General features: G+C 43.0%; 1 protein-coding gene across 1 annotated transcript in view; it reads right to left on the bottom strand.

Moving 5' to 3' along the window:
- LOC138854975 (zinc metalloproteinase nas-13-like) overlaps positions 1-17,925 on the bottom strand; it is a 138,317-nt gene that overhangs the window by 119,418 nt on the left and 974 nt on the right. Inside the window, exons 2-3 of the mRNA XM_070101340.1 lie at positions 10,865-10,974; positions 4,476-4,578 (exon numbers count right to left, since the gene is read on the bottom strand). Coding sequence (XP_069957441.1) covers positions 4,476-4,578; positions 10,865-10,974 — 213 coding nt within the window. The remainder of the gene's footprint in view (positions 1-4,475; positions 4,579-10,864; positions 10,975-17,925) is intronic.

Below are 17,925 nucleotides of genomic sequence, written 5' to 3'. Positions count from 1 at the left end.
ACACATTTTACATAAGGTGCCTTTTCTGTTTTTCATGCGTACTTTAGTACAGTGTATGCATCTGTTTGGTAGTGTTTGAGATAATAATGGCTGTATTGTCTCACATTGACCTATGTATGCATTACATATGGAGTTAAGGTTATCATCCCTAGCTACTAGACCGTCATTATTGCCGTCATTTATCTGTCTGTTTTGCCTCTGCACAATAGTTTGAGGTCCTGGATTAATTTGGATATCACCACTTAAGAGCGCTACAATAAGAGCTGTGTGCCATTGTTTTTGTTTGGGTATGCGGTGTTGCCATACCTTGCGGCGATAGTGAGGTTTACTTTTCTGGTAGGATGGCAACTGTTGGGCTTTTACTGTCCAGGGCGCTGTTACTCCATTCACCTTTTCCAACCCCCATGACTGATTTCTTTCTTCATGGAATTGAAGAAGAAATATAAATATAATTATGGCAGCCTGTACCCCTCTAATGCCTGCCATTTTCACTCTTCGCTCTTTTACTCATATACAATAATATTTATTTCTCTTTTCCAGTCCCTAGTACACTTAGTATCTGCTTTAATTACACTGAATTACTAGTAAAATTTCCTCTTCAAAACCCTCTTCACTGCTCACTTTTCCCTTAACTTCACAACACCCTTACATTTAACCCCTTATTCACCCTCCCCTACCCACCTCACTTCACAGTCTGGCTTCACCAATTAACTTCTAACTCCTTTCCATTCTGGTAGACCAGAAAGGTTTAATCAATGGTTTTATCCTTCCAAATCCCCCTCAATTCCATTTATCGGGGGTTGTGTCGTGTTGTTGTCTCCTGACCTGTTTTGCTGACTCAGCCATTTTTAAAACACTGAGGGGAGTAACACCACCTGACTTTCCTTGAGTTTATAGATATATTTGGCTTTTTCTGCTATGATTCTCTCACTGTACACTGGTCAGCTGAATATAGGTCAGCTACTAAAATATTAACCTTGACTATTTAACTATTCACTTCTTTCCCACGACTGGCACTGAGGGATAACCGTCCTATACCTTGGAGTTTTGTACTGTTGATTTGACGATGTCTCCTGTGTTTCCCTCTCGTTAGCACTGGTACAGGTGATATGATGGTGGTACAGATATGATGCTACTGTCAACAGATGAACGTCAGTAAAGATGAGAATTTCACTTCGCTAGTTGTACGTCTGGCAGTAGCTGCTGTTTGAATGCCGGTCAGCCATGTTTAAAGGCTCAAATCTTTCCCTCGTTTGGCACTGACGAAAAAAGTCCTACAGACCTGGCATTTCCTTGGAGATTTAGTTGATCAGGATTTCTGCCATGTTGTCTTCCCGTTAAACACTGGTGCAGTTGATATGGAGGTCAGTTATTTCATTTGGTGGAAAACGTCTTGTGTCTGGTTCACGTCTGGCAGCAGGTCTGGTACTTGAATGCCGGTCCCTCTTCTGTCATATTTAGTCCATTTCGTTGTCGTCACCGTCAGTTTTTATGTAACTATAGTTAACTTGCATGTTGTTGCAGCAGTACTTGCAAATTTGGCCATCACTGGAGTTCGGATAGGCCCAGGGGACGGCAAGATATAGGAGCAGCCTTGTTGCTGCTTGCTGCGGCTGCAGCTGGAAAAAAAAAGATAAAAAAGTTTACAAGATATGATATAGGGCGAGAAGACAGCAGTTTGTTGGACTATGTATTGGTAGACAAAAGATTGTTGGGTAGACTTCAGGATGTACACGTTTATAGAGGGGCCACAGATATATCACATATTAGTTCACTGTAGATCACTTTTTAGTTGTAGCTACAGTGAGAGTAAAAGGTAGATGGGATACAAGGAAAATGGTAGCAGCAAGTAAAAGAGAGATGAAGGCTTATAAGGAGGAGGCAGTTAGGGTAAGATATAAACTATTGGAGGACAGATGGGCTAGTGAGAGAATAGGCAATGGGGATGAAGATGTATTGAGTAAGTTTAAGTATGTAATGTTGGAGTGTTCAGCAGAAGTTTGTGGTTACAGGAAAGTGGGTGCGGGAGGGAAGAAGAGCGATTGGTGGAATGATGTAAAGAGAGTAGTAAGAGAGAAGATAGCATATGAGAGGTTTTAACAATGTAGTAGTGATTCAAGGAGGGAGGAGTATATGGAGAGAAAGAGACGATAAGAGATTGGTGAAAAATATATAAAAAAGGAAAGCTAATGAGAGAGTGGGTGAGATGTTATCAATAAATTTTGTTGAAAATAAAGTTTTGGAGTGAGATTAACAAGTTGAGAAAGCCTTGAGAACAAGTGGATCTGATAGTTAATAACAGGAGAAGAAAGTTATTAAATGGCGAGTTGGAGGTATAGGGAAGATGAAGAGAATATTTTTAGCAACTGTTTATGTTGATGAAGATAGGTAAGCTGTGATATCGTGTATAGGGCAAGGAGGAATAACATTTTATAGGAGTGAGGAAGAACCAGTTGTGAGTGTGGGGGAAGTGTGTGGGGCAGTGAGCAGAATGATAAGGAGGGGGAAGGTTAAGGCAGCAGGAATTAATGGGATAAAGATAGAAATGTTAAAAGTAGGTGGGGATATAGTTTTGCAGTGGTTAGTGCTTATATTTAATAAATGTATGGAAGATGGTAATATACCTAGGGACTGGGAGATAGCATGCACAGTTTCCTTGTATAAAGGCAAAGGGGACAAAAGAGTGTAAAAATTATATGGGATAAAGTGTAAGAGTTATTACTGAAGGAATTAAGAGTAAGACAGCAGGATAGCAGATGAACAAGGAGGCTTTAGGAAGGGTAGGGGGTGTGTAGACCAAGTGTTTACAGTGAAACATTTAGGTAAATAGTATTTAGATTAGGGTAAAGAGGTTTTTGTGGCATTTATGGATTTGAAAAAGGCGTACGATAGGGTGGATAGGAAGGGGGTAATGGGACAGATGTTGCAGATGTATGGAATAGGAGGTAGGTTACTGAAAATAGTGAAGAGTTTTTATGAGGATAGTGAGGCTCAGGTTAGATTATGTAGGCAAGAGGGAGATTATTTCCCAGTAGAAGTAGGCCTTAGACAGGAATGTCTAAGGCCTACTTCTGGATAATGAGAACGTCAAAACAAAAGATGCCAAGCCAATGATGATCCTTTTCAAATCATTTGTTCTCTCTAGACTGGAATATTGCTGGACATTAACATCTCAATTCAAAGCAGGTGAAATTGTAGATCTAGAGAGTGTACAGAGAACCTTTACTGCACATATAAGGTCCATTAAACACCTCAACTACTGGGAACGCTTGGAAGCACTTGACTTGTACTCGCTGGAACGCAGGCGAGAGAGATTTATCATAATCTACACTTGGAAAATTCTAGAATGAATTGTCTCGAATCTGCACACAGAAATCACTCCCTACTAAAGTAAAAGACTGGGCAGGCGGTGCAAAATACCCCCAATGAAAAGTAGGGGCGCCATTGGTAGACTAAGAGAAAACACCATAACTATCCGGGACCCAGAACTGTTCAACAGCTTCTCACCACGCATAAGAGGAATTACCAATAGGTCCCTGGCTGCTTTCAAGAGGGAGCTGGACAGATAGTCGTTTTAGGATCAGCCGGGCTGTAGTTCGTACGTTGGACTGCGTGCGGCCAGCTGTAACATCCTGGTTGACCAGGCCCTGATTCACCGGGAGACCTGGTCGTGGATCGGACCGCGGGGACGTTGACCCCCGATACCCTCTCCAGGTAAACCTGTCAGGACTACTGTTTGAATTCCTGTCCATTCTTCTGTTTATTCAATGGCAGTCATTTACCTTGAGTTTGTATGCAATGTGACTTTCTGGGGCATAAGAATAGACCTATGAAACTTCTCCAGGCTGAGGGAATGAGAACCTTAAAACTACATAATCAAGGCTGATGGACAGATCATATCACCTTTAACTCTCCACTGCATCTGCTCTCTCCATATTTATTCCCCTGTGTAGGCGGAACACTTCAGAAATAAAGGTACCTAACTGTGCAGGTGTGTTCTCATTAGAAGGCGCTATGATAATAGGTATAGTTATGACACCCAGGTGACCGTGATATAACACGTTGATGGTAGTATAATTTATGACGCCATGTGACCGTGATATGTCACCCTAGCTGACATCAATGACATACTACTAAATAGAAAGCTGCTTATTACACTGAACATTTCGGGCAAATTAGGTCAGTTTTGTCTCAGGATGCGACCAATACCAGTCGACTACCAGCCAGGTACCCATTTACTGATGGGTGGACATAGACAACAGGTGCAAAGAAACACCCCCAATGTTCTACCCTGGCTGGGAATCGAACCCTCGCCGTATGAAGTGAAAGCTTTAACCACCAGGCCACCAGATAGTATCTATAGATATAACCTTTTAGATGACTCTAAGGTACAAGGTGTTAAATTTGTGACACAAATATCCCGTCAGTTCACGTCATACGCTCGTGACCATTTATCTGACCACCAATGATCTTACCATAAGAGGAAGAGATGATGTAAGGAATGATACCATTCGGCCAGAGGCGACTTACAGAGATGACAGCGTTCCTTCGTGTACGGAATATCGACATGAAGCGATCCTGAAAATACAGAGGTCTATATTAAAGAAAAAAAATGGTTAAAATTGGTGCAAAATACAAATAGATGTATGAAAGGGTCCCCAAAGTTATTAAAATCGAAGTGAAAAAATATGAATTTAATACAAATAGAGGTAAATGGGTTCAAATAATTTTAATTGGACTAAAGTGAGCGCGCGCACACACACACACACACACACACACACACACACACACACACACACACACACACACACACACACACACACACACACACACACACACACACATCTACCTCATCACAAACTCCACCCCCACAGCAACCCCCTATAGTTCCCTACCAGGTCTACCACACCCTCAGCCCCAACGTTCTCCCCAGACAATATTTTTAGAAAGGAAGGTGAAGGTTTGATATACGAATGTGGATGAAATAAATAAATGTGAGGAGTGGCATGAAAAAATCAAGGAGACATCCCCAGACATTATAGCACTCACAGAAACGAAACTCGCAAGGATAACAGACGCAGTCTTCCCACCCGGATATCAGATCCTGAGGAAAGATAGAGGGAGTGGAGGGTAAGAAGAGTTGCACTGCTCATTAAAAACCGATGGGGATTTTAGGAAATGGAAGGAATGAACGAAATGGGCGAAAGGGACTACATAATAGGTATAATTCAGTCTGGAGGAAATAGGGTAGTCGCAGTTGTGTATAAACCGCCACAAAACTGCAGAAGGCCAAGAAAAGAATATGAAAAGAGCAACAGAGCAATGGTGGGCACACTAGATGAGGTGGCCAGAAGAGCTCACACGGGTAAAGTTACTAGTTACGGGTAATTTCAATCAAAAAGAGATTGATTGGAAGAACCTGGAGCCACATGGGGTTCCCAAAACCTGGAGAGCCAAGATGATGGATGTGGTACTGGAAAACCTCATGCATCAACATGTTAGGGACACTACCAGAGAGAGAGGTGAGGATGAGCCAACAAGACTGGACCTCGTATTCACCTTGAGCAGCTCAGACATCGAGAACATCACATATGAAAGGCCACTCGGAGCTAGAGGTCACGTGGTTCTGAGATTTGAGTACATAGAGTTACAAGGTAACACGAGCAGGATGAAATAAGTGAAACTACAAAAGAGGGGACTACACAGGCATGAGGAACTTTCTGCAAGAGGTTCATTGGGAAAGAGAATTGGTAGGACAATCAATTAATGAAATGCTGGATTACATGACAAAATGCAAGAAGGGAAAGAAGTGATGTGTTCCCTATAGCAACAGAAATAATGGGAAGGGAATGGAAAAAAGTACAGAAGGCAAAGGAACCAGGAAAATAGAGATTAGTCGAAGAGCCAGAAAGGAGTATACAGAGATAAGGAGGGAGGCCCAGCGACAGTACGAAAACGATTTTGCATGGAAAGTCAAGTCTGATCCGAAGCTGTTGTATAGCCACATCAGGAGGAAGACAATAGTCAAGGACCAGGTAATTAGACTGACGAAGGAAGCGACCAAGAAGTATGTGAGGAGGTCAGCATTAGTTTTAAGGAAGTATTTACAGTGGAGACAGAAAGGGTTCCAGAAAGTCAGAATAAAGGGATATACCAACAAGGGATATACCAACAAGGGATATACCAACAAGTGCTGGATGAAATACAATCGAGGAGGAGATGAAGCTAAGTGAACTTGATACCTCAAAGGGTGTGTAACCAGACATCTCTCCATGGGCCCTTAGAGAGGGAGCAGAGATGCTGTGTGTGCCACTAACAATTTTCAACACATCCAATGAAACTGGGCAACTGGGCTCTGGTGGCCTGGTGGTTAATGCTCTCGCTTCACACGGCGAGGGCCTGGGTTCGATTCCCAGCCAGAGTAGAAACATTGGACGTGTTTCTTTCAACCTGTTGTCTATGTTCCCCATCAGTAAAATGGGTACCTGGGTGTTAGTCGACGGTGTGGGTCGCATCCTGGGACACTGACCTAAGGAGGCCTGGTCACAGACCGGGCCGCGGGGGCGTTGACCCCCGGAACTCTCTCCAGGTAAACTCCAGGTAAACTACCTGAGGTATGGAAGACGGCAAATGTAGTCCCCATTTTTAAGAAAGAAGACAGACACAAGGCAATAAACTACAGACCAATGTCACTGACGTGTATAATATGCAAAATCATGAAGATGATTATCAAGTGGAGAGTGGTGGAGCACCTAGAACGGATCGAGCTTGCAAACAACAACTAGCACAGATTCAGGAAAGAAAATCCTGTGTCATGAACCTTCTGGAGTTTTATGGCAAGGTAACGCAAGTACGACACGAGAGAGAGTGGTGGGTAGATTGTATTTTCTTGGGCTGCAAGAAGGCCTTTGGCACAGTTCCTCACAAGAGATTAGTGCAAAAGCTGGAAGACCAGGCACATATAACAGCCACTGCAATGGACCAGGGAATTCTTAACAGGGAGGCAACAAAGAGTTATGGTACGTGATGAGGTGTCAGAGTGGGCGCCTGTGACGAGCGGGATTCCACAGGGGTATAAGTGAATGACATGATGGAAGGGATAGACTCAGAAGTCTCCCTGTTCGCAGATAATGTAAAGTTAATGAGGAGAATTAAATCGTATTATTATTATTGGTAGAATTACAAACAATATGTTAAGTAAAAGGACACAAATGCAACTAATGTGACATTTTTATTGTGGCAACATTCGCTCTCCAGGAGCTTTAACAAGCTATTAAGTTGCCACAACAAAAATGTCACATTAGTTGTATCTGTGTCCTTTTACTTAAAAGAATTAAATCGGATGAGGATCAGGCAGGACTACAAAGGGACCTGAACAGGCTGCAAGCCTGGTACAGCAATTGGCTCCTTGAATTTAACACCTCCAAATCCAAAGTCATGAAGATCGGGGAATGGCAAAGAAGACTGCAGAGTACAGGCTAAGTGGCAAAAGACTGCAAACCTCACTCACTGACACATCTCCTGAGGCGCACACCAACCAGATATCTGCTGCAGTATTTGGGCGCCTGGCAAATCTGGGAATAGCGTTCTGATACCTCAGTAAGGAATCGTTCAAGACTCTGTACACCGTATCTGTCAAGCCCATACTGGAGTATGCAGCACCAGTTTGGAACCAACTCCTCGTCAAGCATGTCAAGAAATTAAAGAAAGTGGAAAGGTTGGCAACAAGACTAGTCCCAGAGATAAGGGGAATGCCATATGAAGAGAGATAGAGACAGGATGTTCCAGAGATGGGGCACAGAAACAAGGGGTCACAATTGGAAGCTGGGGACGTAGATGAGTCAGAGATGTTAGGAAATTTCTTTAGTCATAGAGATGTCAGGAAGGGGAATAGTCTACTAAGTGACGTAGTGGAGGCAGAAAGCATAGAGTTTTAAGATGGTACGATAAAGCTCACGGAGCAGGGAGAGAGGAGATCCAGTAGCAATCAGTGAAGAGGCGGGGCCAGCAGCTATGTCTCGACCCCTGTAATCGCAAATAAGTGAGTACACACACACACTACGTGACAATATATGAAAATTCTATAATAAAATACAAGGAAGTTGAGGAGAGGTTCGTTCTCAAGGGCAACAGAAATAGTGGGAAGACGAGAAAGAGCCCTTGTTGCACCCAAAGGTGTATAAAGGCCATAAGTGCACTACAGAATGGAAAAAAGTATTGAAGACAAAGGACCCAGGAAAATAAAGAGATCAGTCGAAGAACCAAAAACGAATAGGGACAGATAAGGAGGGAGGCTCAGCGGCAATATGAAAATGACAGAGCATCGAAAGCCAAGTCTGTCCCGAAGCTGTTGTACATCAGGAGGAAAACAGTCGAAGACCAGATAATCAGGCTGAGGAAGGAAGGAGGGAAGTTCACAAGAAACGACCAACAAGTATGTGAGGAGCTCATAAGATTTACAGAAGTATTCACAGTGGAGATAGAAAGGATTCCAGAAAGCCAGAAAGGTAGGGTATATCAACAAGTGCTGGACACAATGCTCACAACCGAGGAGGAGTTGAAGACACTGTTAAGTGAACTAGATACCTCAAAGGCTCTAGGACTGGTGTGAGGGAAAAGTTCAATAGATAGGAGTAGCGACGGAGTGTATAGTAACAATAGTTTCATTGCCGGCTACTTGTTAAGGTAGGGTCAGTCTAGCTCCCGCTATCCCTTCCCCTCCCTCTTCCCCCCCCCCGAAAGGTGACGTGTGGGGCTCCGGTCAAACAGTAAATCACTCGACTCACAGCTCCCAACACTACTCTTGGAATGACAGAGAGGGTCACCTGCCAACCAACGAGAAGAATAGAAGGAGACAGACCAACGTCCTGAGACGGCCCATGTTTAGTCTACTTACCTGTTATGTAAACCAACACAGGACCTAACCCCTCATCATAGCAGTGGTAACAAACCTGTTTTCCTGTCATCTGAAGTACTTACTCACGGCTATACTTTGTGAAGAACGAGCCGGTGGTGGTCACCAACACCTGCTACCCCCCCACATCAGCAACGGCTACAATTTCAACAACACGCAGTGTCACCAACACCTGACACCCCATTACCACGATATACCTATATTAGCGTTGAGTTCAAATGTAATTTTTTTCATTTTTCTTTCAATTAGGATACCCATTCATGTTTTATTGTTTTACATTTTCTGTTTCTAAATAATAAAGTGTTTATCATTGTCTGTTATTATTTCTTTTTCTATTCATTAATTTTCCTGAGGAGGAGCCAGCCTTGGTAATACTGACTGAAGTTGTTACAGGGCTGAGTAAGCCTTCACAACTGAACATCTCTCTGTGGATCCTGGGGGAGGGAGCAGAGGTGCAGTGTGTGCCACTAACAACAATCTTCAACATATCCATCGAAACGTGGCAACTACCTGAAGTGTGGAAGACAGTAAATGTAGTCCCCGTTTATAAGAAAGACAGACACATGGCATTAAACTACAGACCAGTGTCACTGACATGGAGAAGATTATCAATGGTGGAGCACCTAAAAAGGAACAAGCTTTTACTGGACAACCAGTATGGTTTGTGAGACAGGAAAATCTTGTATCACGAAAGTACTGGAGATTTATGACAAAGTGATGGAAGACAGGAGAGAGAGAGGAGGGTGGGTAGACTGCATTTTTTTTGGACTGCAAGAAGAGATTAGTGTAAAAGCTAGAGGATCAGGCACGTATAACAGGAAAGGCACTGTAGTGGATCAGAGAATACCTGACGGGAAACCATCAGAGTCATGGTAGGTGTCGAGGTGTCAGAGTGGGGTCCTGTGACGAGCGGGGTTCCACAGGGGTCAGTCCTAGGACCAGTGCTGTTTCTGGTATATGTGTGAATAACATGACGGAAGGTATAAATTCAGAGGTGTCCCTGTTTGCAGAAGATGTGAAACTAGTGAGGAGAATTCAACCGGATGAGGATCAGGCAGGACTACAAAGGGATCTGGCCAGGCTGGAAGCCTGGTCCACCAACTGCCTTCTGGGGTTTAACCCCTCCAAGTGCAAGGTCATTAAGATCAGGGATGGACAAAGAAGGCCTCAGAGTACAGGCTAGGGGGCCAAAGACTGCAAACCTCATTCAAGAAAAAGGATCTTGAGATGAGTATTATACCGAGCACATCTTCTGAGGCACAAATCAACCAAATAACTGCTGCAGTATATGGGTGCTTGGGAAATCTAAGAATACTGTTCCAAGATCTGAGTAAGGGATCGTTCAAGACTGTACACAGTGTACGTGAGGCACATATTGGCGTATGCAACACCAGTTTGGAACCCACATCTGGTAAAGCACGTCAAGAAATTAGAGAAAGTGCGCAGGTTTGCAACAAGACTAGTCCCAGAGCTAAAGGGCATGTCCTGCGAGGAGAGGTTAAGGGAAATCTATCTGATGACACTGGTGGACAAGAGGGTCAGGGAAGACATGATAACACATAAAACACTGAGAGGAATTGACAAGGTGGACAGAGGCAAGATGTTACAGAGATGGGACACAGCGACAACGGGTCACAATTGAAAGTTGAAGACCCAGATGAGTCACAGGGATGTTAGGAAGTTTTCCTTCGGTCACAGAGTTGTCAGGAAGTGGACCAGTTAGGAGAGGGATGTAGTGGAGGCATGATCCATTTATAACTTTAAGAAGAGGTACGATAAAATTCATGGAGCAGGGAGAGAGTGGACCTAGTAGCGACCAGCGAGGAGGCGGGGCCGGGAGCTGTGACTCTCCCCCTGCAACTACAAATAGGTCAGTATACACACACACACACACACACACACACACACACACACACACACACACACACAGTCATCTCTCCTTGTACTTACCATAGGAGAATCAGCTACAAAATCCATTCTGTTAAGAATAATATCACCCTGGTACATGCCAGCAAGTTCTATAGGATCAGTCTGGCTGCTGGTATTTACTGCTGCGTGAACTGTGGAGAGTAAGTCAGAAACTTGCTCAGTTACATATATTACGATTAAATATTTCTCTTTTCTAAATACGATTGATCTGAATAATATTAACAATCAAAATTAGTGAATAAACAAAAGCGAACAGGGAGAAGATACAGAACTATTTTAGCATATATTATTTCAGTCGTTTTAGCGATGGAAATAAGATATAAACGGGTTGAGATGAATGGCTTGTGAAGGAAACATTGGTGTTTAAACATTCGAGAAAAAAGTTTAATTTGTTGAGTTTGCAATTGGCTTCCGATTGACACATTCAGAAGTTTGATAAAGTAGACACATGTGCAACACTTGGGTATCTATTTTGAAAGCGTGTCACCTGACAGTGGCTTCATAAACCATACCCCCGGCCGGGATTGAACCCGCGGTCATAGAGTCTCAAAACTCCAGCCCGTCGCGTTAGCCACTAGACCAGCTAGCCACAATAAGATTCATCCAACTAGGTATATTTCTACACCATAGGAAGGTTAGCACAGGCACCACTGTGACCACAAATGCAAGTTTTTATAGACGAATCTCCAGCTAGCGTGGCCGTGACGAACTCTAGCTCGAGTCCCTTCACTGCCGTCAACATGACTCAAGAAATCGTAATGACGGCAGTGAAGGGACTTGAGCTAGAGTTCGTCACGGCCACGCTAGCTGGAGATTCGTCTGTAAAAACTTGCATTTGTGGTCACAGAGGTGCCTGTGCTAACCTTCCTATGGTGTAGAAATATACCTAGTTGGATGAATCTTATTGTGGCTAGCTGGTCTAGTGGCTAACGCGACGGGCTGGAGTTTTGAGACTCTATGACCGCGGGTTCAATCCCGGCCGGGGGTATGGTTTGTTTGCAATCGTGTCATTACGATTTCTTGAGTCAAGTGGCTTCATCACTCCAACACAAAGAAGAAAGGTTTAAGATCAGAAGGAGCTTGAGGTGATCAGTCCCTCAGTCTGGAGTTAATGTAATCAATCGATAAATCTTTTCCACATCTTTCTAATTTTTCAATTTGTCGGTTCTCAGAATCATTTATTTGCATTAAGGGATTCAAAGACTAGCCCAAAAGGGTTCTTTCAGGTATACAGAAGTAAGATTAGGGACAAGATTGGACAACTTAAGAGTAACTCTGGTCAGATCACTGACAGTGATAAGGATATGTGTGAAATTCTCAATACCTACTTCCTCTCAGTTTTCACCCAGGAAAATACTAGCGATATTCCTAACAAATCCCCAGGTCCTGATGAACTGTTTGCAAGGGTGTTAAAGGAATGTAAAGAGGAACTTAGCATACCTTTGGCTAATCTTTTTAACATATCACTACAAACTGACATAGTGCCTGATAAGTGGAAAATGGCAAATGTAATACCTATTTACAAGGCAGGTGACAGGTCCTTGGCTTCGAACTATAGACCAATAAGCCTAACCTCCATAGTGGGAAAATTTATGGCATCAATAATTACCCAAGCAATTCGTAGCCATCTTGATAGGCACAGATTGATTAATGATTCTCAACACGGTTTTACAAAGGGGCGTTCCTGTCTTACGAATTTACTAATTATTTTCACTAAGGTGATTGAGGAGGTAGATCATGGTAATGAATATGATATTGTGTATATGGACTTCAGTAAGGCTTTCGATAAAGTTCCACACCAGAGGCTATTTAGGAAACTTAAGGCACACACAATAGGAGAAATTTTTTCCTGGTTAGAGGCATGGTTGACAAATAGGCAGCAGAGAGTTTGCATAAATGGGGAGAAATCAGAATGGGGCACGTCACAAGCAGTGTTCCTCAGGGGTCAGTGTTGGGCCCGTTGTTGTTCACAATTTACATAAACGACATAGATGAGGGAATAAATAGCGACATAAGCAAATTTGCTGATGACACCAAAATAGGCCGTCCAATTTATTCTAATGAGGACACTAGAGCAATCCAGGATGATTTGAATAGACTGATGCAATGGTCGGAAAAGTGGCAGATGCAGTTTAATATTGACAAGTGCAAAGTTCTAAATGTTGGACAGGCAAATAACCATGCCACATATAAACTAAATAACATTGATCTTAATACTACTGATTACTGGTTAGCAGTAATCTAAAACCAAGACAACAGTGCATTAGTGTTCGCAATAAAGCTAACAGAATTCTTGGCTTCATATCTAGAGGTATAAATAATAGAAGTCCTCAGGTTGTTCTTCAACTCTATATATACTTGGTTAGGCTTCATTTAGTTGACGCTGCTCAGTTCTGGTCACCGTATTACAGAATGGATATAAATGCTCTGGAAAACGTACAGAGGAGGATGACAAAGATGATCCCATGTATCAGAAATCTTCCCTATGAGGATAGACTGAAGGCCCTGAATCTACACTCTCTCGAAAGGCGTAGAATTAGGGGGGATATGATCGAGGTGTATAAATGGAAAACTGGAATAAATAAAGGGGATGTAAATAGTGTGCTGAAAATTTCCAGCCAAGACAGGACTCGCAGGAATGGTTTCAAGTTGGAAAAATTCAGATTCAGGAAGGATATAGGAAAGTACTGGTTTGGTAATAGAGTTGTGGATGAGTGTGACAAACTCCCGAGTACAGTTATTGAGGATAAAACGTTGTGTAATTTTAAAAACAGGTTAGATAAATACATGAGGGGGTGTGGATGGGTGTGAGTTGGACCTGACTAGTTTGTGCTGCTGGGTCTGGTGCAGTGCTCCATCCTTGAGTGGAGGTGGCCAGACTGGGTGGGTCATTGGGCTAATCCGGGGGAGACATGGACGTGCTTCGCATGGGTCAGTAGACCTGTTGCAGTGTTCCTTCTTTCTTATGTTCTTGTATATGCAAGACAAGCCACGGGGGGGGGGGCGGAAATCTAAGCTCAAGTACTTTCACACTTCTCAGTGCATCATCAGGAGCTGTGCAATGTTGCATGGGAGCAACCAAAGCAGGGAGAGAGGTCTCAGAGTAGCGTAGGTGTCACTGGCCACGGTTACCCTTAGACTGGGTTAGTGGTAGGTGCCAACCCCAACCTACCATCATCCTCCAACTACCCAGATGGGGTACGAGGGTTTCTGAGATGTCACGTAGGAAATTATAAGATATAAAAAGCCAGCCTCAAGCTTTTCCTAATCGTTTATAACACGTCATATGTTTTGAGAAAATAAGTTTCTCGTTAGATACTGTAGACATGGATAGCTACTGTGTGACCTTTTCAAATAAAAGAAAGGAATACAATGTGCTTTCTTTCCGTTTAAATGTCCTGCTCTGGGGTACTCGAATGTTCTACCCATGTACTCACGACTGTTCTTTAGTCAGCTTTGATGTCACAGCTCACAGCTCTGTTCACCAAAGTCCCTGTCCCTGACTTGCTTTCGTACCTCGAAGAGGAACTTGAAAACTTCTCCATGCTCTTCCCCACGAAAACAATATTTGAATTGATAAAACTTTGTGTTACTGATTGCAAATTCGTGTTTGAAGGGAAATTCTATGCTCGAAAACAAGGCATGGCAATGGGAAATCCCCTTAGCCCCTTACTCAGCAACCTATATATGGAATTCTATGAGACTAGACTTCTTAAAGACATTCTCCCAGATAAAGCTAGTTAGTTCAGATATGTAGATGATGATCTCTGCTGTGGCCTAATGATCACAACATTGATGAGTTTCTTCCCAGACTCAGTGTCTTAGTACCTTCCATTAAGTTCACTACAGAACATGAAATAAATAACACTTTTCCGTTCCTTGATGTTTTAATCGATCGTGTCGATAGGAAATTCAGATTCACAGTTTATAGGAAGTCCACCAATGTGTCGTCATACATTCACTACTATTCCAACCACGAAACAAGATCGCCCGTCTGCGATTTTTTGGCATATATATATATATATATATATATATATATATATATATATATATATATTATATATATATATATACACATCGGCCGATTCCCACCAAGGCAGAGTGACCCGAAAAAGAAAAACTCTCATCATTTATTCCATCACTGTCTTGCCAGAGGCGTGCCTTACACTACAGTTATAAAACTGCAACATTAAGACCCCTCCTTCAGAGTACAGACACTGTACTTCCCATCTCCAGGACTCAAGTCCGACCTGCTGGTTTCCCTGAATCCCTTCATAAATGTTACTTTGGTCACACTCCAACAACACATTAAGTACTAAAACCATTTGTCTCCATTTAATCCTGTCAAATATGCTCACGCATGCTTGCTGGAAGTCCAAGCCCCTTGCACATGAAACCTCCTTTACACCCTCCCTCCATCCTTTCCTAGGCCGACCCCTACCCCGTCTTCCCTCCACTACAGATTTATACACTCTCGAAGTCATTCTGTTTTGTTCCATTCTCTCGACATGTCCAAACCCCCTCAACAACCCCTCCTCAGCCCTCTGGATAATAGTTTTGGTAATACCGCACCACCTAATTTCCACACTGTGAATTCTCTGCATTATATTCACACCACACATTGCCCTCAGACCTGACATCTCCACTGCATCCAGCCTTCTCCTCCTTGCAGCATCACCCATGCTTCACACCCATACAAGAGTTTTGGTACAACTATACAGTGGACCCTTGGTTTTCGTCGATCTTAGTTATCGCCGATTTTGGTTTCGGCCGACTTTTTTTCGTCGATTTTTGGCTTTAGTTTTCGTCGATCATACGGAACCTGTCCCGTCCCCAGCGCTCAGACAAAGCCGCCTCCCACACGCATCTCAGCCAGTGAAGCGTTGTTTCTCGGCCAGTGAACATATCCTGCCAGGTCATACAAAACATTTCATAATAATCCATTGTTTTTGCCACCTGTTTATCGTGTGTGACTGCTAAATAAGCGACCATGGCCCCAAAGAAAGCTCCTAGTGCCAGTGCTTTGGTAAAGAAAGTGAGGAACACCGTAGAACTGAAAAAAGAAATCCTAAGAAAATATGATGGCAGGATGTACGGGAAGTCTCCATCAACAATCAGCTTCATTGTTGGAAAGAGAAAAGAAATAATGGAAGCTGATGTTGCGAAAGGGGTGAATGCTATAACCAAACAGAGATCCCAAACAATTGAAGAAGTGGAGAAATTATTGTTGGTGTGGCTCAGAGAGAAAGAGTTAGCAGGAGATAGTGTTGTGCAGTCCATTATTTGTGAAAAGGCAAGGCAGTTGCATGAGGATCTCATAAAGAAACTGCCTGAAACAAGTTGTGAAGGTGAATTCAAGGCAGCAAAGGCTGGTTCGAAAATTTCAAGAAGAGAAGTGGCATACACAGTGTTGTAAGGCACAGTGAGGCTGCCAGTTCACACAAGCGGCTGAAAAATTCGTTGGGGAATTCTAATGTTATGTAGAGTCTGAAAAATTCCAATCCCAACAAGTGTTGAATTGTGATGAAACAGGCCTCTTTAGGAAGAAAATGCCAAAGAGGACCTACATCACGCAGGAGGAAAAGGCACTGCCAGGACACAAGCCTATAAAAGAAAGGCTAACACTCTTGTTGTGTGGTAATGCTAATGGGGATTTGAAAGTGAAGCCTTTACTGGTGTATCACTCTGAAAGTCCCAGAGTGTTTAAGAAAAACAGTGTTAAGAGTAAATTGTGTGTGATGTGGAAGGCAAACAGTAGGGCATGGGTCACGAGGGAAATTTTCCTGGAATGGTTTAATGAAGTGTTTGGCCACAGTGTGAAAAAATACCTCCTGGATAAGAAATTGCCACTCCAGTGCCTCCTGTTAATGGACAATGCTCCTGCTCATCCTCCTGACTTAGAAGATCAATTGTCTAAGAAATTCAGTTTTGTAACAGTGAAGTTTTTGTCCCCTAACACCACTCCTATCCTCCAGCCCATGGACCAGCAGATCATTGCAACCTTCAAAAAACTGTACACCAAAGCAATGTTTCAAAGGTGCTTTGACATAACCTCGGACTCTGAATTGACCCTAAAAGAGTTCTGGAAGAATCACTTCAATATCTTCCACTGCATAGGTCTTGGCAGGGAGTGACTTCCAGGACGATGAACTCTGCTTGGAGAAAATTGTGGCCAGATTGTGTCCAAAAGAAGGATTTTGAAAGGTTTGAGGCTGACCCTGTCGATCCTACACCAGTTGTGCAATCAGTTGTGGCATTGGGGAATTCCAAGGGGTTGGATGTGAGCTTGGAGGATGTGGAAGAGTTGGTGGAGGACCACAATGAAGAACTAACCACTGATGAGCTGCAAGAGCTTCATCTGCAACAACAAGAGATCACAGCTCAGGAAATTGCTTCAGAGGAGGAAGAGAGATGGAACAAGGTGCTTTCTTCAAAGATTAAGGAGATTTGTGCAATGTGGACTAAAGTGCATTCATTTGTGGAGCAACATCACCCTGAGAAAGCTGTTGCAATCCGTGCTGGTGACTTTTACAATGACAATGCCATGTCCAATTTTAGGCAAATCTTAGAGACGCCAGAAACAGACCTATCTGGCCAGATATTTTGTGCAACAGGGGTCCAGTGACTCTCAAGCTGGTCCTAGTGGCAGTAAAAAACAAAGGAGGGAAGTGACCCCAGATAAGGACTTGATACCTAGAGTGCTTATGGAGGAGGATTCCCCTTCCAAACAATAACCTATCTTCCCCCTCCCTTCCTCTCTGCCTTCCTTCCAGCAACAACAGCTTTCAAAAAAAGGTAAGTATCATGTTTAATGTTCATTATTTTGTGCTTGTAAATGTATAAGGTAAATTTTTTTTTGTTGATGCTTCTAGGTGTCTGGAACGGATTAATTACATTTATATTATTTCTCTGCAACTTTTTTCAGAATCTGCCAGTAGCACAGTGCCATCAGCAAAGAGCAACTGTGACAACTCCCACTTTGTGTTTGATTCTTTATCTTTTAACTCCACACATCTTGCCAAGACCCTCGCATTCACTTCTCTTACAATCCCATTTATAAATATATTAAACAACCACGGTGA

This window comes from Cherax quadricarinatus, chromosome 76 (assembly GCF_038502225.1).
Source record: "Cherax quadricarinatus isolate ZL_2023a chromosome 76, ASM3850222v1, whole genome shotgun sequence".
NCBI lineage: Eukaryota > Metazoa > Arthropoda > Malacostraca > Decapoda > Parastacidae > Cherax > Cherax quadricarinatus.
This window is presented reverse-complemented; position numbering and strand designations above follow the sequence as displayed.